This window comes from Tursiops truncatus, chromosome 2 (assembly GCF_011762595.2).
Source record: "Tursiops truncatus isolate mTurTru1 chromosome 2, mTurTru1.mat.Y, whole genome shotgun sequence".
In the NCBI taxonomy this organism is placed as follows: domain Eukaryota; kingdom Metazoa; phylum Chordata; class Mammalia; order Artiodactyla; family Delphinidae; genus Tursiops; species Tursiops truncatus.
The window spans coordinates 85,727,182-85,750,130 of NC_047035.1; the positions used below are offsets into that span (position 1 = coordinate 85,727,182).

Sequence of the window (22,949 nt, forward strand, 5' to 3'; positions counted from 1 at the left end):
TCGCTGTAGGTACCCTAGAAGAAAATAGGTGTTTGGGCTTTGCTTGCATACACTTATTCTCCTTGTTCCAACAGATGCTGATTGGCAGTGATTACATATTCCCTAGTGAGTGAGATGTTTGGGTTTATGTAAACAGAAACTAGATTACATGGGGAGAATGGAAAGAAAGAGCACATGCATCCACTTTGAATTTTTTCTCTCTCTCAGGAAACTTGCACTCTTCTTTCATAAATATGAGAGACTATTGGTCTGTTCTCAGTCATTTGCTAAGACACCAGGGAAAACAATGGTTGGTTGGTAGAAGAAGTGAAGCAAATTAAAACATTCAAAGGACAACATAAAGTAACAATGTACATGTCCTTTGAAAATACAAGTTTTAGGACTCTAAACTCTTTCACTATACCTGATTTTTACACAATACCAGAGTAATCAATATAAAGCCTATCATATTTCACGTTTCCATTTTTTTTTTACCATCTTTATTGGAGTATAATTGCTTTACAATGTGTTAGTTTCTGCTGTATAACAAAGTGAAGCAGCTATATGTATACATATATCCCCATATCCCCTTCCTCTTGCATCTCCCTCCTACCCTCCCTATCCCAACCCTCTAGGTGGTCACAAAGCACCGAGCTGATCTCCCTGTGCTATGCGGCGGCTGCTTCCTACTACCTATCTATTTTACATTTGGTAGTGTATATATGTCAATGCTACTCTCTCACACTTCATCCCAGCTTACCCTTCCCCCTCCCTGTGTCCTCAAGTCCATTCTCCACCTCTGCATCTTTATTCCTGTCCTGCCCCTAGGTTCATTAGAACCTTTTTTTTCTTAAAGATTCCATATATATGTGTTAGTGTATGGTATTTGTTTTTCTCTTTCTGACTTACTTCACTCTGTAAGAGTGACAGACTATAGGTCCATCCACCTCAATACAAATAACTCAGTTTCATTTCAAGTCTACCATATTTAAGGTTTTCCACAAATAATGAAAATGTGAACAGATTCCAATTTTTAACTCCTTATTTTTCAAACTACTTACTTCATATTTTTTAAACTATTATTTACATTTGAGAAGATACTTAAGTATCTTTTCAAATGCAATTGCATGTGAATACAGGTCTATGCTCTAACTTCTGAGAGATCATATCCTATCAACATACTGTCCTGCCATCATGGCCTCCAGACTGGATTCAGATTCCCTACATTCATTATGAAGCTTCCTACTTACTTTAGGAAAATGCAGACTCCAGCTCCACAGTGAAGGGCATGAAAAATGCAAGCTCCCACCTCTTCTCCATTCACAATTTCTTGGCAGCAAATGTTCTGAGAACACAGTATGGCTCCGCAGAAAAGACAGAGGACAGGGTGCTTTCGCTCGTCATCTGCAGACCGTGGGCACCTCAAAAGGGAAGAAAACATTCAGTATGGTGGAGAAATAATAAAAGCATGATATAATCAGTTAGCAGTGTTTTAGATGTATTAGCAGTGTTTTCATCACTGGCTGCTTTGCAGCGAAGAAAGCTCTTAAAACACAAGGAAACATTTAATTAGATGATTCCTTTTTAATACTTTTCCTTAAGAAGATAACAAAAAGTCTTCTGATTAATTCATAGTAAGAAAATTTATTTTTAAATATGCAGTGTTCTGCGAATTCCCACAAAGTGTGGCACTTAAATATGCCTTGAGATTGAGATGCATTTAGAGAATCCAGTCTTCATCTGACACAACCAATTTACAGTCAGCTCCCCCTCTGGATTGGTTTAGTCAATCTTGTGTCTCAATGTTGGAGCAATGACCTTGAAGGTATACAATTACTGTTGTTGTTTTAACCACAATTTTCAGTAAGGGTTTAAACACATTTCCCCCACTTCTTTGAAGTATTGAGATCTTTAGGGTTGAAAGGGGAGACTGCAGTCTTTGAGCTGACGCACCTTTCCACCTGTGAAACACAGCCAAGTCTTGGGAAAGAAAAAGTGACAAAGTTTACTTGTTTGAACCAAGTAGTACTATGAGATCTGGCCATTTGACACAGTGGCATGCTAGAGCCTTGCTATAATGCCCCCAAGAGGGGTATCACTCTCTGAATTAAAGTGATAATGGCTATCTTTGTAAAAGGAGCTTCTTATACTCCTATCTCTGCTGTATAATGGACATAAAGCAAGCATCAATTTGGACAGAAAAAAATAAATGCAACCCCAGGAGAGATCCATTGATGTCCACAATTGGGTCAGAATAAAGAGCACCAAAACAAATCTCTAATATGGTATTAACAGTTTATTCTCTGATGCCCACTTTCTTAGGCAAGATAAGAAAATCACTATTCTCTACACACGAGCAGAGGGACTCCCTGCATAGGTATTCCATTCCTGTCTCCTGTAGATGAGAGGGTTATTTTCACTCCCTGGGTGTTGCTCTTTTTGGATAAAGCCAACATCTTCTTTAACTTTTAGCACAGGATGGCTGAGTCCCATCCTATAGAGGAAAATGGGAGTGATGCCCCTGAAATACAGTACTGACCAGCCACCCTCCTACACTAGAGATGACTCAGTCTTAATGGAAACTAGTAGTAACAATAAAACTGGAAGAGAGCATAAGATTTATTATTATTTTTATTTGAAACCAGTAAGTACTAATATCATTCAGGAGCATCGTCACTGTGATTAATGATTAACACTCTTCTCAGAGCCAACAGCATGATACCCTTGAATGACTAGAAAACAATATCTATTCACAGGGTATCTGTGATACCAATGCAGCCCCAAGATTAGGAAAATCACTGAATTTGGAGCTGGACGCAGTCTCTGAAATCATCCACCTAATTTTTGGAGGGCTGAGAGGTAAAGTGATTCAGTCACTTCTTTAGTTGGCTGACCTTAATCTGCCTGAGACAAGCAGCAAGGGAGCTGAAATTGAGGTCAATTCTAACTGGTAATAGAGGCTGAACTATGGGCTGCCCAAGCCCCTGATGGGCCAGTTAAACCCCCTGGCTTTGTGGCTCAAAGCAATGGTTATAACTAAATAAGAGAATTTCCTTAGTCATTCTGTAGGGTGGTGATTCTCAGAGTGGGCCAAAGAAGGGCTCTTCAAGCCCTTAAGATGACCCTGAAATGCAATCTCTCCTTTTGAGTCCTTCAAATGACAGTAAGTTATTTAACATATAGTTATAAAGACTAAGTCACCTTATAGATCAAGGCAGTTAACTGGAATTATTAATTAGTATCCTTAAATTTGAGAGTTAGTTGTGTTTACTGAGAGCTCTAATTAAGTTTAGTAAGAAGTTTAGCTGTTGCACAAAGCTCAGGAACATTACAAAACGCCTAACTGAGCTTTGGAATTTCTGTAATTTGGGAAAACAATGCCTTGTCACCAGTACATTATCAACGGAGTCTTGAATAGGCTTTGATTTTCAAGCTACTGAGATTCTTGCCTTTTAATTACTAGTTACTGCTAGTTCCACGTCATCATTATCAGTTTGGTTTGCTATGGGTGATGTGTGATGCTACTGGATTGTCAAGGATACAGAACTACATCAATAATAATTTTGGCTTATTATTTTCAAGATGATGCATTGTGATTCAAATATGAAATATTCACAAACCAATGGCTGAAGCAGATACAAATATGATTTCTCCATTCAGTGACATTTCACTGGTGGTGTGCTGCTCATTAATTTATGCTATTCAAATAAATTGCATCATATTACAGAACGCAAAACAAAAATTACTGTTAACCTTATTGAACATAATTTTATCACAGAGCATCATGAGTTTAAGCTCATGTTGTTCTCTTATAAAGGTAATTCATACATGGTATTAGCAATGGGCACAATGTAACTTGTTTTTATTGCTTCTCACTCGTCTTTATCAGCCAGTATTTTTTTGATTTGAAAGTGATCAGTGAAAGGGAAGATGAAGATAAAAGGAAGTTTAGGAAACACTGCTTTAGAGTAGTGTTTAATCTGATTGAGGTAGGAGGAACATGGTGCCAGAAAAGGCTAAGGGGCTAAAAGGCTATTCCTCTTTCCAGTACCCAGGCTTGCACTTTGAGTCACAATGTTATCTGTTTTACTGTTACAATGAGCTTCCATATAAGATTGTGTTTGGGAAAAAAAAGTGTTCTTCAGTGTCATTTCAGTGAATGAATGTGGTCACCACACTGTAATGCATGTAAAACAGTGTTTAAAGACACATGTATAAAAGATATTTCTAAGACTGCTACTTGCTTGGGAAGTTGAGAACAGTGAGGTTCCTGTACCAGAACAACTACTGATCTGGCAAGAACTGTCTGAAGCAATTATTCTGGGAACTCAGAGTCAGGACAAACACTTGCAGTGTCCAGAGGAGTGCTTGACAAAAATGAGGCTAGTAAATTTCAGTGAATTTTGGCATTCTGTGTAGTGGTTACCATCCCTTATCCCCCAGCCCCACAGCAGGTAGCTATGGGCGTGGCTGCCCACAATCCTGGTGCAGCATGCTGGTGCCAAGGTGGGCAAGAGGGACCTTGTGTTCAAAAATTAGGGTTGTATGTTTAGTTTTGCCTGGCAGTTCACTGAGGGGCTGGCACAGAAACTAACCATTGTTTCAGCTCCCGTGGGCTGAAGCAGCTTCCTTGGCGGTGATGGTAGTAGAGGGGAGTTAAAGAGGTAGATAGTCTTTATATCTTTTCTTCTCTCTTTTTTTTTTTTCTTATTGTGTCCAGGCATTTAAGGAAATCTCTGTCAGTTACTGGCTGACCACAGAGATAATGGAACAGAGACTTCAGTGAACACACAACGAATAGAGTCTTTGCAAAAATAGTTTGGAAAAGTCACTAAAACAAACAGATAACTACAGCCTTATCAAGCAACAATGGTAATTCCTGGGATGTGGTAAGAACCTGATTTCCAGAGTTATTATGTTACAATACTCAAAATGTCCCATTCTCAACAAAGCTTACAAAGAAACAGAAAAGTATGGCCCATTCACAGGAAACCAAAAAGAGACTGACAGAAATCATCCCTAAGGAAGCCCAGCCATGAGACATAATAAACAAAGACTTTAAATTAACTCTCCTAAATATGCTCTTTGAAAGAAACCATTAACAACAACAAAAAAAACCTAGTGGAAATCAGGAAAGTTGCAGGGTACAAGATCAACAGACAAAAATCGGTTGTGTTTAAATACACCAGCAGGGCTTCCCTGGTGGTGCAGTGGTTAAGAATCTGCCTCCCAATGCAGGGGACACGGGGTTCGAGCCCTGGTCCAGGAAGATCCCACATGCCGCGGAGCAACTAAGCCCGTGCACTACAACTACTGAGCCTGCGCTCTAGAGCCCGCGAGCCACAACTACTGAAGCCCATGTGCCTAGAGCCCGTGCTCTGCAACAAGAGAAGCCACTGCAATGAGAAGCCCGTGCACCGCAACAAAGAGTAGCCCCTGCTCACCACAACTAGAGAAAGTCCGCGTGCAGCAACAAACACACAATGCAGCCAAAAATAAATACATACATACATACATACATACATACACCAGCAATGAACAATCCAAAAAGGAAATTAAGAAAACAATTTCATTTACAATAGCTTTCAAAAGAATAAAATACCTACGAATAAATATAATCAAGGAGGGAAAAGTCTTGTACGCTGAAAACTACAAAACATCACTGAATGAAATTCAAGCAGGCCTAAGTATAGAAGGCATCCATGTTCATGGACTGGAAGATTTAATATTGTTAAGAAGGCAACACTCTCCAAAGCAATCTATAGATTAATGCAATCTCTATTAAAATCCCAATTGCCTCTTTTGCAGAAATGAAAAAGCCAATTCTCAAATTCCAATTTAATCGCAAAGGACCCGAAATAGTCACAACAATATTGAAAAAGAAAAAGTTGGAAAGCTCTCATGTTACAATTTCAAAGCTTACTACAAAGGTACAGTAATTAAAAAATGTGGTACTAGCATAAGGATAGACTTATAGACCAATGGAACAGAATTGAGAGTCCAGAAATAAACCCAAACATCTGTGACCAACTGATTTTCAAAGCAGGTGCCAAAACTATTTAATGAGGGGGAAAAAACAGTGTCCAAAAATGGTGCTGGGACAACTGGAAACCACATGGAAAAAAGAATGAAGTTGTACCTCTTACCTTATTCCAAAAATTAATTCAAAACAGATTCACATCCTAAATATGAGCTAAAACTATAAAATTATTTGGAAAAAACATGGGAATAAATCTTCATGATCTCAGATTTGGCAACAAATTCTTAGTTTTGATACCAAAAGCACAAGCAACAAGAGAAAGAAACATAAGATGGACTCATACATCAAAGGACACTATGAAGAATATGAAAACACAACTTATAGGAGGAAATATTTGCAAATTAAAATCTAATAAGGGTTTAATATCCAGAAAATAAAAAGAACTCTTACAACTCAACAACAAAAAAGATAGTCCAATTATAAAATGGGCTTGGGATTACCATATATACACTAATATGTATAAAATAGATAACTAATGAGAACCTGCTGTATAGCACAGGGAACTCCACTTCGCTGTACAGTAGAAACTAATACAACATTGTAAAACAACTATACCCCAATTAAAAAATAAAAAAATAAATGAAAAATAAATAAACAAAATGGGCAAAAAACTTGAACACATATTTCTCCAAAGAACATATACAAATCTGTAACAAGCACACAAAAAGATGTTCAACATCCTTGATCATTAAGGAAATGTATATCAAACCGCAGTGAGCTACCATTTTTCACCCACTGGGATCACTTTAATTAAAAAACAAACAAACAAACAAACGAGAAAATAAAAGGTGCTGGTGAGAATATGGAGAAATAGGAGCCCTCATACATTCTGGTGGGAATGTAAAATGGTGCAGCCATTGTGGAAGACAGTTTAATGGTTCCTCAAAATGTTAAACATAGGATTACCGTAATGACCCAGCATTCTACTCCTAGGTATATATACCCAAGAAAAATTAAAATATATGTCCTACCAGAAACTTGTACATGAATGTTTGTAGGAGCATTATTCATAATAGTCAAAAGAGGGAAACAACCTAAATGCCCACCAATGGATGAATAGATTAATGAACTTTGGTATATACATACAATGAAATATTATTTAGCCAAGAAAGGAATGAAGTACTGATACATCCTACAACTTGAATGAACCTCAAAGACATACTAAGTGAAGAAAGCCAGACACAAAAGGTCATAGATTGTATGATTCCTTTTATATAATATATCTAGAATAGGCAAATCCATGGAGACAGAAAGCAGATTATCAGTTACTACAGAATCGGGAAAGAGCGGGATGGAGAATGATTATTTAGTGGATGCAAGGTGTTTCCCTGGGGTGATCAAAGTTTTGAAATTAGAGAGAAACAGTGGTGGCACAACATTGGCAATACACTAAATGCCAATGAATTATACAAAATTGTATGTTATGTGATTTTCACCTCGATTAAAAAAAAAAGATTGAAAATCACTGTTACAGAGGATGCTCAGTGGTCACTTTTAAAAAAAGTTTGCTAGTGGTGGTGAGTTTGTAAGCTCAAAAAAGTTTTAAATATATATTTCTTCTTACCTGAAATGAGAAGCTTGATTTAGGAGGCAGCTATAGTCATCAGGAAGCTCTATCAAACTATTTCTTTTTCTAGGGTACCTAGAAATATAATTTAAATGGCAATTTTATTTTATGAGTAAATAAGCCCAGATCAAAAACAGACCAAATAACAGAAGGAAGAATGTTTTAAAAATAATGAAAGGAGGGGAATTCCCTGGTGGTCCAGTGGTTAGGACTCTGTGCTTCCACTGCAGGGGGCATGGGTTTGATCCCTGGTCTGGTCGGGGAACTAAGATCCCACAAGCCGTGTGACGTGGCCAAAAAAACAGTTTAAGGATTCATATTTGCAATCCACAGTAATTCCTACTGTTGACTAGATTAAGTCTAAACTTTTCAGCCTAGAATTCCAGATCTTTCATCAGCTGGTTTCCTCTCCAAACCCAACTCCTACTATCTCCTAAGACTAAATTGTTCTAGCTATATTTCTATACTGTCTAGGAAGGTAATATAAAGTAGTAGTTAAGAACACAGACTTTGAAATCAAACAGGCTCGGTTACATATCCTAAATTCTCTAACACCTGACAAGTCACTGAACCTAATCCTGTATTTCCTGGTCAGTAAACTGAGAATAAACATATATACTTTCTCAATCATAGGGCACACCCTCAATTTAGTAACACATTTCCGGGGTGGGGGGGGGGTGGGTGAGGAGAGAAACATTAAATACTCATGTTGATTTAAGAAATGAATAGTATCAAGGAACCTCAAAGGGCTGTTGAGAACTCAATAAGATATTGAAGTGAAACATAATATACTTAGTACTTGTTACATGCGTGCAAATGTTATTCATTCTCACCATAGTAATATGACAAAAGCCTTGCATGCATGTCCTGGGGAAGGTCATCTGAATAACATGAAATTCTCTTCTCAAACCCCAGTCAATTCAAATTCTACTATAATCTCTTCTGTGTTCAGCTAAAAATTATCTCCTCTAAGACTAAACTTACATCATTAAGAATATTTACTCTTTACATTTTTATAGCATTAACAGTATATTCCATATATTATTATACTGTATCTCATTTATGTACATAATTAGACTATAAACTACCCATGACCAAAAGGTGTATGTATTGTATCTTTTAACTCTCTCAGAGTATTTTAGTTTAGTACCATGCTAGGGAAACAGTAGATGTCTAAAAGGCACACAGCGACTTCTGTGAGATTAATAGTGCTAAAATATGTACTCATATTTTAAACTCTTCTTTTCTTGGTGATGTGAATACTACTGCATCTGAGCACAGGAGGTGGATCTATAATCTCTAAATCACTAAAGTTGGGTTAAGTCTTAGGCAGCAGCATATGCACATTTAAGGAGAAGCTGAAAGGAACTCAAGGGGTGAAAACAGATGAGAAAAGAAGGTAGCAAATGCACACTGTCTCACAATGTTTGCTTTAGCCATAAAAAAAAAATTGTGCTGGTGTTAGTATTTAAGGCTGGGGTCAATTCCTCTGCTTGTTTATTGACGCAATGCAATTTGAATAAAAATCAGAGACTGTACATAATACAAACCAGGCCCTGGAGGGGACGCAAAGAAGATAAACATGCGGTTCTGGCCACTGTTGAGTTTACTGTTCAGTGATTTACAGTGTTGGCTGGGACACACATACACACACATGAACAGACACATATGAGAGGATGTGTTAGGATAGGCTTCAGGGAGAAGGTAACATTTAAAATGGTCCTTGAGGGGGACTTCCCTGGTGGCACAGTGGTTAAGAATCTGCCTGCCAATGCAGGGGACATGGGTTCAATCCCTGGTCCGGGAAGATTCTGCGTGCCACGGAGCAACTAAGCCCGTGCACCACAACAACTGAGCCTGTGGTCTAGAGCCCGTGAGCCACAACTACTCAGCCCACGTGCCACAACTACTGAAGCCCACGTGCTCTAGGGCCCACTGACGCAACTACTGAAGCCCACGCACCTAGAGCCTGTGCTCCGCAACAAGAGAAGCCACCGCAATGAGAAGCCTGCACACCACAACGAAGAGTAGCCCCTGCTCACCACAACTAGAGAAAGCCCGCGCACAGCAAGAAAGACCCAAGACAGCCAAAAAATATAAATAAATAAATAAATAAATAAATAAAAACTGTCCTTGAGGAAGAGATGGATTTTGATTAAACCATAACTTAAGGGAGATGGGGGGCTGAAGAAAAGTTTTGCTGGGTAGTCTCTAAGCTTATAGAAAGGAAGAGATGGGGAGGAGGGAATAGTTCTATTTATATCTTTATTCTCAAAAGGAAAAAAAGTGGTTTATATGAATACTGTCACTACCCTCTCATTTTAATACACTAGCAGCTGCAAGAAGCCTTTTAACAGGTATGCACTAGCTTAAGGTGCTGGTGGTGTCAAACAATTTAAGAGAGAAAGGACAGCCACTCCAAGAAAAAAATCAACTGTACGAAGAATCGAATTTCCGGCAAAGACCTAACAGAAATGTAAGAAACAATGTGCTGAGTGAGAATGAAGACAACAGACTAGAAAGCATCCTCATCAACCAACTACTTTTGGAAACACAACTTGTAGATGGGGAAGGACTGAGAAGTAAAACCAACCTGACTATGGCGCTTTTTTGCTTCAGACAGTTTAGTAAGGCAGGGTCTGTACACCATCTATATGGGGAGCAGAGAGAAAAAGCAAATGGGTCATCACAACTTCAGTGGAATATTCATGGAGCCATCCTCTCCAAACCTCTCTGTACCTTCTTTCCATGTGCCCTCTGCTAGACTTCTTTTACCTTATATCTTGTCCCCCTTTCTTCTCCCTTTCTTTTCTCCCCTTCTTTTTTCTGTCTATTTACCCCCCCTTTTATTAATTTCTTTTTTAAAAGGTTATCTATTACTAGAAAAACAGAAACCACTCTGAGTATTTTAACAAGAGGGAATTTAATACTAGGAATTGGAAATAAAGGTGACAGAAGGGCTGAGAAGCCAACCAGGAGTCAAATAAGGCAAGGCAACCCAAAGATTAGCCAATAACAGGAAGCTACTATCCTTCCCAGGCGGGAGGAACAAAATAATATTTTTTGAGTGGTTTTGTTGGAGCTCAGGGTCACTGGTGGATGCTAGAACTACAGTAGACTTGTCTGGTGGGAACTAGATGTTCTGACATCCAGTAGAACATCAGTAAAACTGACAGTAGCCATTGTCAGGGATGCCCCACAAGGCAGAGAGAGGTGGTCTAAACACAGGTTTCTCTCTTCCTCCTGACCTCCAATATCTTGCCAGTGCCTCCCACAGGCTGAAGCCAACAGACGAGGGAGACTGGGAAACATGGCCTACAGAGGTCAGTCCCCTGCCTTTCAGAGAAGACAATGAGGAAAGGCTCTGAGGCAAGCAGAGCCAGGAATGGTACAGACTTTGTTTCAAAGTTTGAATTTTTAACACTAAACTAAAATGGCAAGTTAAAAATGTATCGACTCCAACAATATAAAAGTAAAATTAGTATAACCTACTGTGATTGCATTCAACACAAAGCATGATACTGATTTTTTTTTGGATTCATTTTTATCACACTGAAAATCAGAATACCTCATGAGAAATGAGAAAACACAGAAAAGAACCCAAAAGAAGAGGTGAGAGCACAGAGAAAGGTGTCAGGAGATGGGTGGACATTCACACAAATCCTGACATGGGCATGCAGGGAAAAAGACACTGATCAAAGAAAAAGGAGAAAGAAAAAGGGTAGAAAATTGAAAAGACTAAAGGAAATCAAGGGTGTGATACTGTGACTGATAACATTAAAAAAGAGACAAGCCCCAAATGGAAGTTACTTGTGCTAAGCCCACGTCCATCAAACCAAGACTTAACACCTAAACCTAATTGCAGTTTCAACCTTCCCCAGAAGTGAAATCTTTACCCATCGGTCTGGAATTTCCTGGTCAGTAGCAGTGAGGTAATCTGCCTAACAGATCCTTTTGTCCCGCAAAGGAAGGTTACCTTGCCTGAAATAATCCTTTTCTCATTTATGACTTCCTTGTCCCACCTCCTTGCTGACTATAAAAGGCTCCTTTCTACTTGCTAGATGGGATGCTGCCCATTCATAAATCATTTAATAAAGCCAATTAGATCTTCAAACTTAATTTTTTTAACAATAATAAATATATTTGGTCTCTGACCCAGTTCCTGGCACAGACTGACTCAGCACAACTTCAGCACTGAGCTTCCAAAACCCTTGGAATTTCCGAAGTGATGTGAGTGAAAAAGTGTCTTTTGTTATGTTAACAAAGTGGCTTTTGAACAAAAGGATGAGGGCTGGTAGCCAGGAGAACTAACCATTGACTAGAGGGTTGGAACTTTCAGCCACTCCTTACCCACCAGCCTCTGGGGAGGGAAGAGGGGTGGAGGATGAATCAGTCGCCAACGGCCAATGGTTTACTCAATCACGCTTATGTAATAAAGCTTCCATAAAACCTCTAAAGGACAGGATTTGGAGAGCTTCCAGGTTGGTGAACACGTGTCGATTCAGGGAGAGTGGTGTGCTCAGAGATAGAGTGTGGAAGTTCTGCTCCCTTTTCCTCATACCTTGCCCTATGTGTCTCTTCCATCTGGCTGGCCCTGAGTTATATCCTTTGATAAAAAACTGATGATCTAGTAAGTAAAACGTTTCTGTGAGTTCTGTGAGCTGCTCTACAGACTAATCAAACTATAGTCTTTTGGTGAGCACAGGTGACAACCTGGACTGTGACTGGCTCTTTCTGAAGTATGTGGAGGTGGGGTCGTCAGTTTTATGGACTGAGCCCTTAACCCATGGAATCTGACAGCATCTCCAGGAAGACAGCATCAGGATTGAGCTGAATAGCAGGACACCCAGATGATGTTGCAGAATTACTTGCTGGATGCGTGGGAAAAACAACCCGCCCCCCTGCAACAAGTATTGGAATTGGATGCCAGAATCTTTAATGGGGGAAATAAAGTAAGAGTAACACGATGAGAACTAATTATTAAAATGATGGTATATGTCAATTATATCTCAAAAAAAAAAAAGATGGAAAATGGTGGCAGCAAAGATAGGGTAAGGAGATTGGAGGTTTGGAGGGTAGAGAGTGATCAGAAGGGCCAGTAAGTAATGGGGTAGGAAGAAATTTTTAATTAAAAAAAGACACACTTTTCCACAGAAAATTTAACTAGATACATCTCTGATCTACCAAATGACCTTTATTTCCTCCTCAGTCACCCTGCTGAGATATGTGCTACCATATGAGATATGCTACTACTGTAGCCCCACTTTGGGTTCCTCCAATGTTTAACTGTGACTGTACTGCTGCTTACAACAGGACCTACCCTCACTCCACCCACCCCCCACCCCATTTAAAACTGGGATGAGATAGCAGCTGTAGGGAAAATAAGAACCATGAATGGTAGTCATGGTAGAACAAGCAGAAATTCCAGCTGCCCATTGCTGCTGGTCTTATCCCCAACTCCTTATGTGTGTGAATTAGGAATCTCGTATATTTTTGTCACCCCTTCAAACGATGCTAATCAATCTAAGAGCTTAGCAAATATTTTTAATTTAACATTTTCAAACTGTATAATAACCCAATAATGATATTTTAACCCCACAGTACCTCTGCAGGAGGGGCCTTACAGTATCCCAATATTTCTGGAAAAGCAGGAACAAATTTGTGGGTAAAGATAAATAGCTACAGAGTGCACTGTACTCTCCTTCTGCAGGATCTGCAAGGAAATAAAAATACATTTAATAAGTACATTATTCTTACCTGGTCAACAGTAGAGTTTCTACACTGTTTATGCTCATTTCTATACTCTGTCTACACAGAGTATACTTTGTACTCTATGAAACTGTGGGTGACAAGACACAGTGATCCTTTTTTTTTTTAATTAATTAATTTATTTTACAGTGATCCGTTTAAATCTGATTGAGTCATTCTCCTGATCAGACTTCTCCAACAGCAAACCACCACAAAAATACAAAATACAAAAGTCCTTATTGTGGCATAAAGGCCCTACCTGATCTGGACCTCATCTCCTACCACCCTCCCCCTGTTCAATAGGCTTCGGCCACTCATCTCTACTATTCCTTGACTATGTCAAGCAAAGCCTTTGCAGTTATTGTTCCTTCTGCTTAGGAATACTCTTCCTTCAATCACCCGCCCAGTTCAACCCTATCTCCTTTTTCAATATCCCTTTGCTCAATATCTCCTCACAAACAAGGCTTTCATGACTCTACCCCAGCATTCTCTACTCCCATGACCTGCTTATTTTTCTTTGCAGCACTTATTACCATTTCACATTATACTATATATATTTATCTGTTTGTTTATATTTCATCTCCTCTCAATAAAAGAAAGGACTTTATCTTATCCATTGCCATACTACAGCACAGACTAGATAATATATGATTTTTAAAAAAATGAAAACAACAGATCTGTACTGACAACCACTTGGAAAGTAGCATCATATTTATACAGAATCAGAACAAACCTACATCTAACAAAGCCTACTGAACTGAGTTCAAGATATAGAACCTTCTTAAGGCTGACCTGAGAAAAGGACAAAAGAAAGAATCTCTGAGCAAATTTGATGACTCTTCCAAAATCATACAAACCTTCTGATTTTCACCCATACAAAGCCACAAGGAAACCTTCTCTACCTTGATGTAGATTTAAGGCAAGTAAAGGAGAACGGAAATGATTCTGTTACTCAAATACACATAGCCTTGGTTTATTACAACAGTCCTTTCCCAGCAGCATTTTAACTCTTTCATAATAGATACAGTCATATGTTCAAAATTCAAGAAACAGAGTATATAATAAAAATTTCCTCCTACTTAGCCAAACAGTTCTTTTCCCTTAAAAGCAATCAATCTTTCTAATTTTTTGTATACCTTAACCATTATACTCTGCGCGCAGGCATTTTGTAAGCTCAAGTACAAAAACTGTACATAGATAGGAGCCATGAATAGGTTTTGCAGACTGTGAGGCTAATCTGGTTTCTGGCCTCACCTTTTACCTACACCAGGGCAGGGGCACACACATGTTTGGAATGAACACTGATGAAAGAGGTGAGGAATGAAGTGGTTTTGCCTGCTCTCACCTTGTATTCCTGAGGTTGAAGGTAACAAAAAAAGTCTTTTATTTACTACTCTGTGATTTCATTTTCCTACTTACTGGTAAATAGTTCTTCAGGTGGAGTTACTCCAAGTAAATAGTGGAAAAACAATGCAGCACAGCGAAGATAAGGGATGATGCCATTCTTCAACGAGACCCATAAATACCAGCCAGGAATACCACACCCAATGCAGCTAAGAGGCAATAATTCCAGAAGAGAACAGAATACAGATCAGACTAAAATCTAGACTGTAAACACATCTCCTTTCAAAAACATAGCTGAGCATTAAATAATTTTTTATCCATTTAATTTTTAAATATTTAAAACAAAATATTTAACTAGCTATAGAAAACCACAAATCTTGCATTTTTTACCAGGTAGATGTTTAAGGCAAAGAACTACTTTTTTCTTTCTCCTAACCCTTGTAATGAAATGTGGAGCAAATATATTTAGCAATAACTAACCAAATAAGCCAAGTTAGCTAAAAAAAAAAAAAAAAAAGTTAATACTTTCCTGATTTCTGTATTAAAATTGGTGATTTGCAGGGCAGTGAAACTAATCTATATAATACTATAATTTTACAACATAAAGAGTGAACCTTAACGTAAACTATGGACTGTAGTTAATAACAATGTATCAGTACTGGTTCAACAATTTAACAAATGTACCACACAAATGCAAGACATTAATAACGGAGAAATTGGTGGGGGGAGGGAGGAAATGGGAACTCTTTGTACTTTCTATTCAAGCTTTCTGTAAACCTAAAACAGCTCTAAAAATAGTCTATTAACATAAAAATAAATACACACGCACACATATTCAGTACTTAAACTAAAAGAAAAAGGTTGACTGGCGAAGAAGATGAAAACAAAGAGCAGAACTTGGCAGCAGATGAAGCGCAGCAGAGCACTCTGTTGTACTTTTGGTTTTAACCTCTGCATTGCCAATATATTTCACATATTACTCACAGCAGCCTTAAAAAACCTCTAGGTAGTTAAGTGTATTAACTGTATGAATTGCTTTAAAAGGGCAACCTATTTTCAACTTTTTACATTTATTTAAATTCTAACTGCTGCATATTGTTAAAATTCTATCATCTTTTGCCTATGTTCCCATAACAGTTTACAAGAGTAAAGATGTGTCAAAACTTGTTTTAGACTCAGAAACAAATGAATGGGTAGGTTTTACTTGTTGTTATTCCAAAAGCCTTTTAACTGATTTTTTAAAACTGGAATTAAAATGGTTCAAAAGTTATACTGCCGGGCTTCCCTGGTGGTGCAGTGGTTGAGAGTCCGCCTGCCAATGCAAGGGACACGGGTTCGTGCCCTGGTCCGGGAAGATCCCACATGCCGCGGAGCGGCTAGGCCCGTGAGCCATGGCCACTGAGCCTGCGCGTCCGGAGCCTGTGCTCCGCAACGGGAGAGACCACAGCAGTGAGAGGCCCGCGTACCATAACAAAAAAAAAAAAAAAAAAGTTATACTGCCAAACAACTGAACAAAGATGTGGAATTATAAAAACAATACTGAAATAGACTGGACTAATGGACTGTTACTCACCCACTTGTATACTGAGAAACTTCTGCCAAGAAAGAAGATGCAGAACGAGCCTCTTCACTCTCTTCTTGAATTTGTGCAAGGGGGAGACCTGAAAAAGAAATTCTGAAAGATAAATCTATGAATTTGCTATTCAATTTATCAATTAAACGCCAATTTCATGGTTCCAGGAAAATAAGCAATGTCAACTCAACTGAGGTTCTTTCCCTTGTTCTCAGTCTAAATTGTTGATCCTGAATATTAAAACTGTTACATAAACTTTAACAGTATGTTAGCTAGAGAAACAAATAGGGCAGAATCACAGCCTTGCTAAACATGATGTTTAATAAATGTTTACCTCATTATAACATGACCAGGTAAATAAATTAGTGGTCATCTACCTGCTCTGGGTTCCTAGCTGTCCTGTCTAGCAGGTAGAAATTCAACCTCTAGAAAGGAAAGTAGGTTGCTGTTCTGCCTTCTTGCTCAAGCAAAGAGACACATAAAAAGAATCTTGTGGGGTTATTTCCTCCATAATCTATCCTTAACCTTTAGTAGGACCATCCTAAACCTTTCCAGCAACTGCCACCTCTCCCACTTAAGTTAAAATTTTGTGTAAGCCATTGAAGTTCTCTGAACTTTAGTTTTATTATATTAAAATGGGGATAAAAATGCCTATCTTCAGTCTGCTGCAAGGGATGGGTACAGCACATTTGAGTAGTACTCTCTTGTTTTAAAAATATTTTGTTTATCCATTAATTCATCTGAAAGGCCACAGTTAAAATTACCCTGAGTCTCTTACCTTGAATATTGCCAGTTCTTTTCCTTTTTCAATTAAGGTCTCTTTAGAAAATACACTTTTTTTTTTTTAAAGGAAAATATATCATGAACTCATACTGATATTTCCAATTTAAATGTAAGAGTTCAATATTTGTATATGACTGTTTTTTTCAGTATGAGGTAAATTTTACATACAATAAAATGCACAAATATTAAATGCACCATTTAATGAATTTTGACAAATTCACACACCCAGGTAACAAGATCTTTTTACATTAATAAACTTTATTTTTTAAAGCAGCTTTAGGTTCACAGCAAAACTGAGAGAAAAGCACAGATTTCCCATATACCCACTGTTCCCAAACACCTACGATCTCTCCCACTATCAGTACCATTCACCAGGACTGGCACATTTGTTACAACCTATATTGACACATCATTATCACCCAAAGTCCATAGTTTACATTGGAGATAATTCTTGCTATTGTACATTCTACAGGTTTTTTTTTGTTTTTTGTTTTTTGTTTTTGCAGTACGCGGGCCTCTCACTGTTGTGGCCTCTCCCGTTTCGGAGCACAGGCTCCGGACGCACAGGCTCAGCGGCCATGGCTCACGGGCCCAGCCGCTCCGCGGCATGTGGGATCTTCCCGGACCAGGGCACGAACCCGCGTCCCCTGCATCGGCAGGTGGACTCTCAACCACTGCGCCACCAGGGAAGCCCCATTCTATGGGTTTTGACAAATGTATAAGATGTATCCATTAGTATAGTATCCCACAGAGTAGTTTCATTAAACCCTAAAAACCCTCTGTGCTCTGCCTATTCACCTCTCTCTCCCCTAACCCTTGCCAATCACCACTGGTCATTTTACTATCTCATAGTTTTGCATTTTCCAGAATGTCATAGAATCACACAGTATGTTGCATTTTCAAATTTGCTTTTTTCACTTAGTTATATGTATTTAAGTTTCCTCCATGTCTTTTCATTGCTTCACAGCTCATTTCTTTTTAGCACTGAAGAATACTCCATTGCTTGGATGTACCACAGTTTATTTATCCAGTCACAAGGACATATGGGTTGCTACCAAGTTTTAACAGTTATGAATAAAGCTGCTATAAACATCTGTGTGCAGGTTTAGTGTGGACATGGGTTTTCAGTTCATTTGGGTAGGTACCAAGGAGTGTGACTGCTGGACTGCATGGTAGCAGCATGTTTAGTTTGGTTAAGAAACTGCTGAACTGTATTTCAAAGTGGCATGGGCTTCATTCCTACCAGCAATGAATGAGAGCTCCTGTTGCTCCACATCCTTGCCAGTACTTAGTGCTGTCAGTGTTCTGGATTTTGCCCATTCTGATAGATGTATACTGGTATCTCGTTGTTGTTTTAATTTGTAATTCTCTAATGACACCTAATTGTAAACATCTTTTCATATGCTTATTTGCCATCTGGATATCTTCTTTGGCAAGGTGTCTGTTCAGGTCTTTTGTCCATTTTTAACGAGATTGTTTTCTTACTGTTGAATCTTAGAGGAGTTCTTTGTATATTTTGGATAACAGTTCTTTATCAGATGCATCTTTTGGAAATCCATTCAACCAGTTTGTGGCTTATCTTCTCACTCTCCTGATAATAATCTTTTGCAGAACAGAAGTTTTGAATTGTAATGAAGTCCAACTTACCAACTATTTCTTTCATGGATTGTACCTTTGGTGTTGTACCTAAAAAGTCATTGCATACCCAAGGTAACCTAGGTTTTCTTCTATGTTATCTTCCAGGAGTTTTATAGTTTTGTATTTTTACATTTAGGTCTATAATCCACTTTTAGTTAATTTTTGGGAAAGGTGTAAGATCTGTGTCTGTGTCTTGCATGTGGATATCCAGTTGTTCCAGCACCATTTGTTGAAAAGATTATCTTTCCTCCATTTGTCTTTGCTCCTTCATCAAAGATCAATTGACTATATTTATGTGGGTCTATTTGGGGGCTCTCTGTTTTGTTCCATTGATTCATTGGTCTGTTCTTTCACCAGTACCACACTGTCTTGATTCCTGTAGCTTTACAGTAAATCTTAAAGTCAAGTAGTATCAGTCCTCCGACTTTGTTCTTCTCCTTCAATACTGAGTTGGCTATTCTGAGTCTTCTGCCTCTCCATATAAACTTACAATCAGTCTGCTGACACCCAAAAAATAACTTGCAGGGATTGTGACTGGGAGATTATTTGGTTTTTACTTAACTTTTCTGAATTTATTCTTGTGTGTCTTCCTTCTTATACTGAAAATCTGGTTCCCAATGACATTAACACAATCCTTATTTGGTTTAAAAACCGCCTAAAATAATTTCAAAATAAGAATATTAGTACTACTGATACCACTAACTGAGTTCAATTTAAGATTTTTTTTGTAGTTCTTCCATTATCAGAATATATCCTACTAGGGAAGTACAGTTGAAATACTGTTTTTTAAAGTCACTTAAGCAATTATTTTCTTGATACACTTGTTAGGTTCATTTGTTGTTTTCAATTGTCAAAAAATTATTTTCACCATTTAGATTTTTTTTTTAGTTAAGTATAATTAGGGTTCTAAAATCAACTATATTAAAAAGACATTCATAAGAGTCTTTGCTCAAAGTATTGTACTCTTTACTTTGTCCTAGAGGCAATTCTTTTTAATCAGTTTTCGGTTTATACTTCTGTTGTTTCATTTATTAAAAAAATAAGCAAGTATGAATATATGTAAGAATGTAAACACATGAATACACATAAAATACCTCACACAAAGGTATATACTAAAACCAGTGTTCTGTACCCTACTTTTTTCACTTAATAATATATCCTGGAGATCACTTCTTCAATAGATCTTGTTCATTCTGTTTTATAGCTGCACAGCATTCCATTATATGGATATACCATAGGTCATTCAACCAATCTCCCAGTTTTCTGCTATTCCAAATAATGCCACAATGAATAATCTGTGCTTATATCCTTTCATACTTCTGCCAGTAGAGCTTTGGGGTAGATTCCTAGAAGTGGGATTGGTGGGTCAAAAGGTAAATGCATATGTAATTTTGCTAGATACCGTTCTAAGGTCACTTTAATTATCTGTCCTCTAAATTATTTGAACTTTCAGTAGCCTTTATTGATCACTGATACTCAAAACCCAACTTTGTTTTCTATTAAGAGCAGAGTCTATAAGGACAACTATACCACAATTCCATGATATTACTCATGTATCCTCAAATGAACATTCATCCAAAAAATATTTATTGAGTTCTTACTGGGTATAACAAAAGTTGCTAGACACTTGAAGCTTATGAGGGAAGATTTTGAAATTTGAATGTTCCCTATTAAAGAAACAGTAGGCATGGAGGAGCAGGGAGAAAGGAGAAGCAGGGAAAGGAGTGGAACAACAGTAAGATATAACTATAAAATAAGACACTATGTGATAACTGCTATAAAATGAACAAAGTACTATCATTCTAGCTGGAGGAATCAAGAATGTTTCGTAGACAGGCTTATCGAAAGGCTGAAAGTATTTAGGTAGGAACAAACAATGGAGAGACTAATCCTCAACCTTGAGATTGGGGAATTTGAAAAAAAAAAAAGAAAGGGAAAAGCAGATCCAAATGGTCTCCCTGTATACCTAGAGAGCAGCTGCAAGTTAGAGAATCAAGTGGTTGACCTAATTATTCCTGTCACAGTTCTTCTAACCTTTCCGTTTAAACAGCATCCGTAAAGAAACAAATGAACAGTCATTCAAAAAGAGACATAATACAGAACTTAGAAATATATAAAATGATTAATCACAAACTTAATTTATTTTGCCAATAAATCATGGGCAAATGTTATTTACAGTTAACAACTGATGGGAGCTTTACCTGTGTCTGTGGTAAGAAGTATCTGAAGCATGTGTGCCATGGTGATCAAATGGAAGAGATAAAGGTGGTTATAGGAAGAACTAATTGATGAAGGCTGCAGATCAACAGCATCATCCCAATACAAGGATGGGAATGCTAACACAGTACCCACCTATGAGAGAAAATGGACATCAACATGGGTAACAACAAAGACCAACACAAGTTAATCTCATAACTAAATGTAAAGAACACCAGATCCTGCACTGTTTGTGTTTTTTTTTAATAACCACCATATTTTTCCTAATTATTCAACAAGATATTTTATAATATAATATACCACAAATAGAGGACAAATGTCATCACCAAACAGATTTAACCCTTTGCTGGGTCTACTTATTCTAGTTCTAGGTAGTGGTCTCAACCCTGCGATTTTAGAAGATTCAACATTACAATCACTTGGGGAGCTCTTAAAATAACACTGATACACAGGCCCCACACCAGTCCAATCAAATCATAATCTCAGGTGGTCGGGCCCATTTACCAGCATTCTTTTCAAGGTTCCCCCAAGAGATTCCAAAAGATAGGGAGACAACCACTGGGTAGAGGATACTGGCTAACCTTGCATCCACAAACTCCATGCTCCCAACTTCACCATGGCTCTTTCTAGAGAACTCGCTTTGAAGGAATGGAATCTTCACAGGGATGGAAAAGCTGTGCAAGAAACTCAAAAAACAGTTGCCACCTAACCATAGGTGTTTTGGGGGAAGCCTGGATGCACCCATGGCCTGGTCCCTATCACGAATAATTAATGATTTTAAGACAGCTCACCCCATCATTCACTGCTTAGAATGTAAACAAGATGAGAAAAAGAGGAAGGGGGAAAATACATTATTAGAAAAAGTTTGTTTGTATAGACACTAACTAAATATAATCAACTAGAATAAGACTATTACAAAGTAAAGGGTAAATGTGGTTTCATTTTTAAAGTGATTTTCATGGTCTCAGTCAAATCTGTATCTATTTGTAAAGGGAATGGACAAAAGAGACTAAACTTTGAACACTGATAATTTTTAATCTTGAACAAAGAGCATAAATTTCAATGAGGAAAACACACGAAATTCTAAGCTTGAGTGACTTAAAAAAAAAATTTACTGAACACTTACCAAAACATGAAATAGATCTACAGATAGAAGGCAAGGTGTAGCTTCTGATTTGAGGTTAGGAAGAACAACTAAAAAACAAAAAAACCTTAATGTAATTCAGTCAGTCATAAGCAATGTAGTTAAATATAATGCAAGATCTAAAACAAAAATTTAACAGGGTTATAATACAGAAACTGATAAACTGGTATATCACACCTTTAAGATATAGGAACCATAATTAAAGATAAACTAAACTGAGAAAAGGCTCTAAAAAGCCCTGGATGCAATTTAATGGTTGAAATATAAGATACGGGGCAAAGGGTAAATAAACTAGGATGACTGAAGTAAGAAATTGTTTGATAAGTATTTGCTGAATGAAAAAGAATTCCTTTTATACAATGTTCCCTACCACTTTTTCCCCCCTAACTACGCATTTCTAAATGTTCTGTGATACATAAAATACGTGAACAATTTGGGGTTTGGAGCAGGGAGAGCATGAAAAGCACTGTAAATGAAAGGAGTATGGAGATGATCCTCCTGAATTAAAATTAGATAATGGTTTATATGGGCTGATGAATGGAAGGAAATGCAGACAGCTCAAAAACTTTGTCTTTCTGATTTGATCAGTCTCTAAATTTGGAAGTCAGAGAAAGAGTGACAAGGAAGTGAAATCAAGAATTCAAAACAACATTAAGGGTTTTGTATATATAAAAATGAGGGAATTAATTTATTTCAATAAAACTATTATTTGTTTAAAATTCAGACTAGGGGCTTCCCTGGTGGTGCAGTGGTTGAGAGTTCGCCTGCCAATGCAGGGGACACGGGTTCGTGCCCTGGTCCGGGAAGATCCCACATGCCGCGGAGCGGCTGGGCCTGTGAGCCATGGCCGCTAAGCCTGCACGTCCGGAGCCTGTGCTCCACAACAAGAGAGGCCACAACAGTGAGAGGCCCACGG

At 37.9% G+C, this 22,949-nt stretch overlaps 1 protein-coding gene across 7 annotated transcripts in view; it reads right to left on the reverse strand.

Annotated features, from left to right (window-relative positions):
• UBR1 (ubiquitin protein ligase E3 component n-recognin 1) overlaps positions 1–22,949 on the reverse strand; it is a 166,798-nt gene that overhangs the window by 3,821 nt on the left and 140,028 nt on the right. For 5 of the 7 annotated variants that reach the window (XM_019935370.3, XM_019935372.3, XM_073800838.1 and 2 more), the window contains 8 exons: positions 22,016–22,083; positions 20,874–21,024; positions 16,252–16,339; positions 14,754–14,887; positions 13,191–13,299; positions 10,180–10,236; positions 7,584–7,661; positions 1,230–1,400 (listed from right to left, as the gene is read on the reverse strand). In XM_019935370.3, the coding sequence (XP_019790929.1) occupies positions 1,230–1,400; positions 7,584–7,661; positions 10,180–10,236; positions 13,191–13,299; positions 14,754–14,887; positions 16,252–16,339; positions 20,874–21,024; positions 22,016–22,083 (856 nt within the window). The remainder of the gene's footprint in view (positions 1–1,229; positions 1,401–7,583; positions 7,662–10,179; positions 10,237–13,190; positions 13,300–14,753; positions 14,888–16,251; positions 16,340–20,873; positions 21,025–22,015; positions 22,084–22,949) is intronic. The other 2 variants (XM_073800837.1, XM_019935371.3) reach the window with 2 other exon arrangements.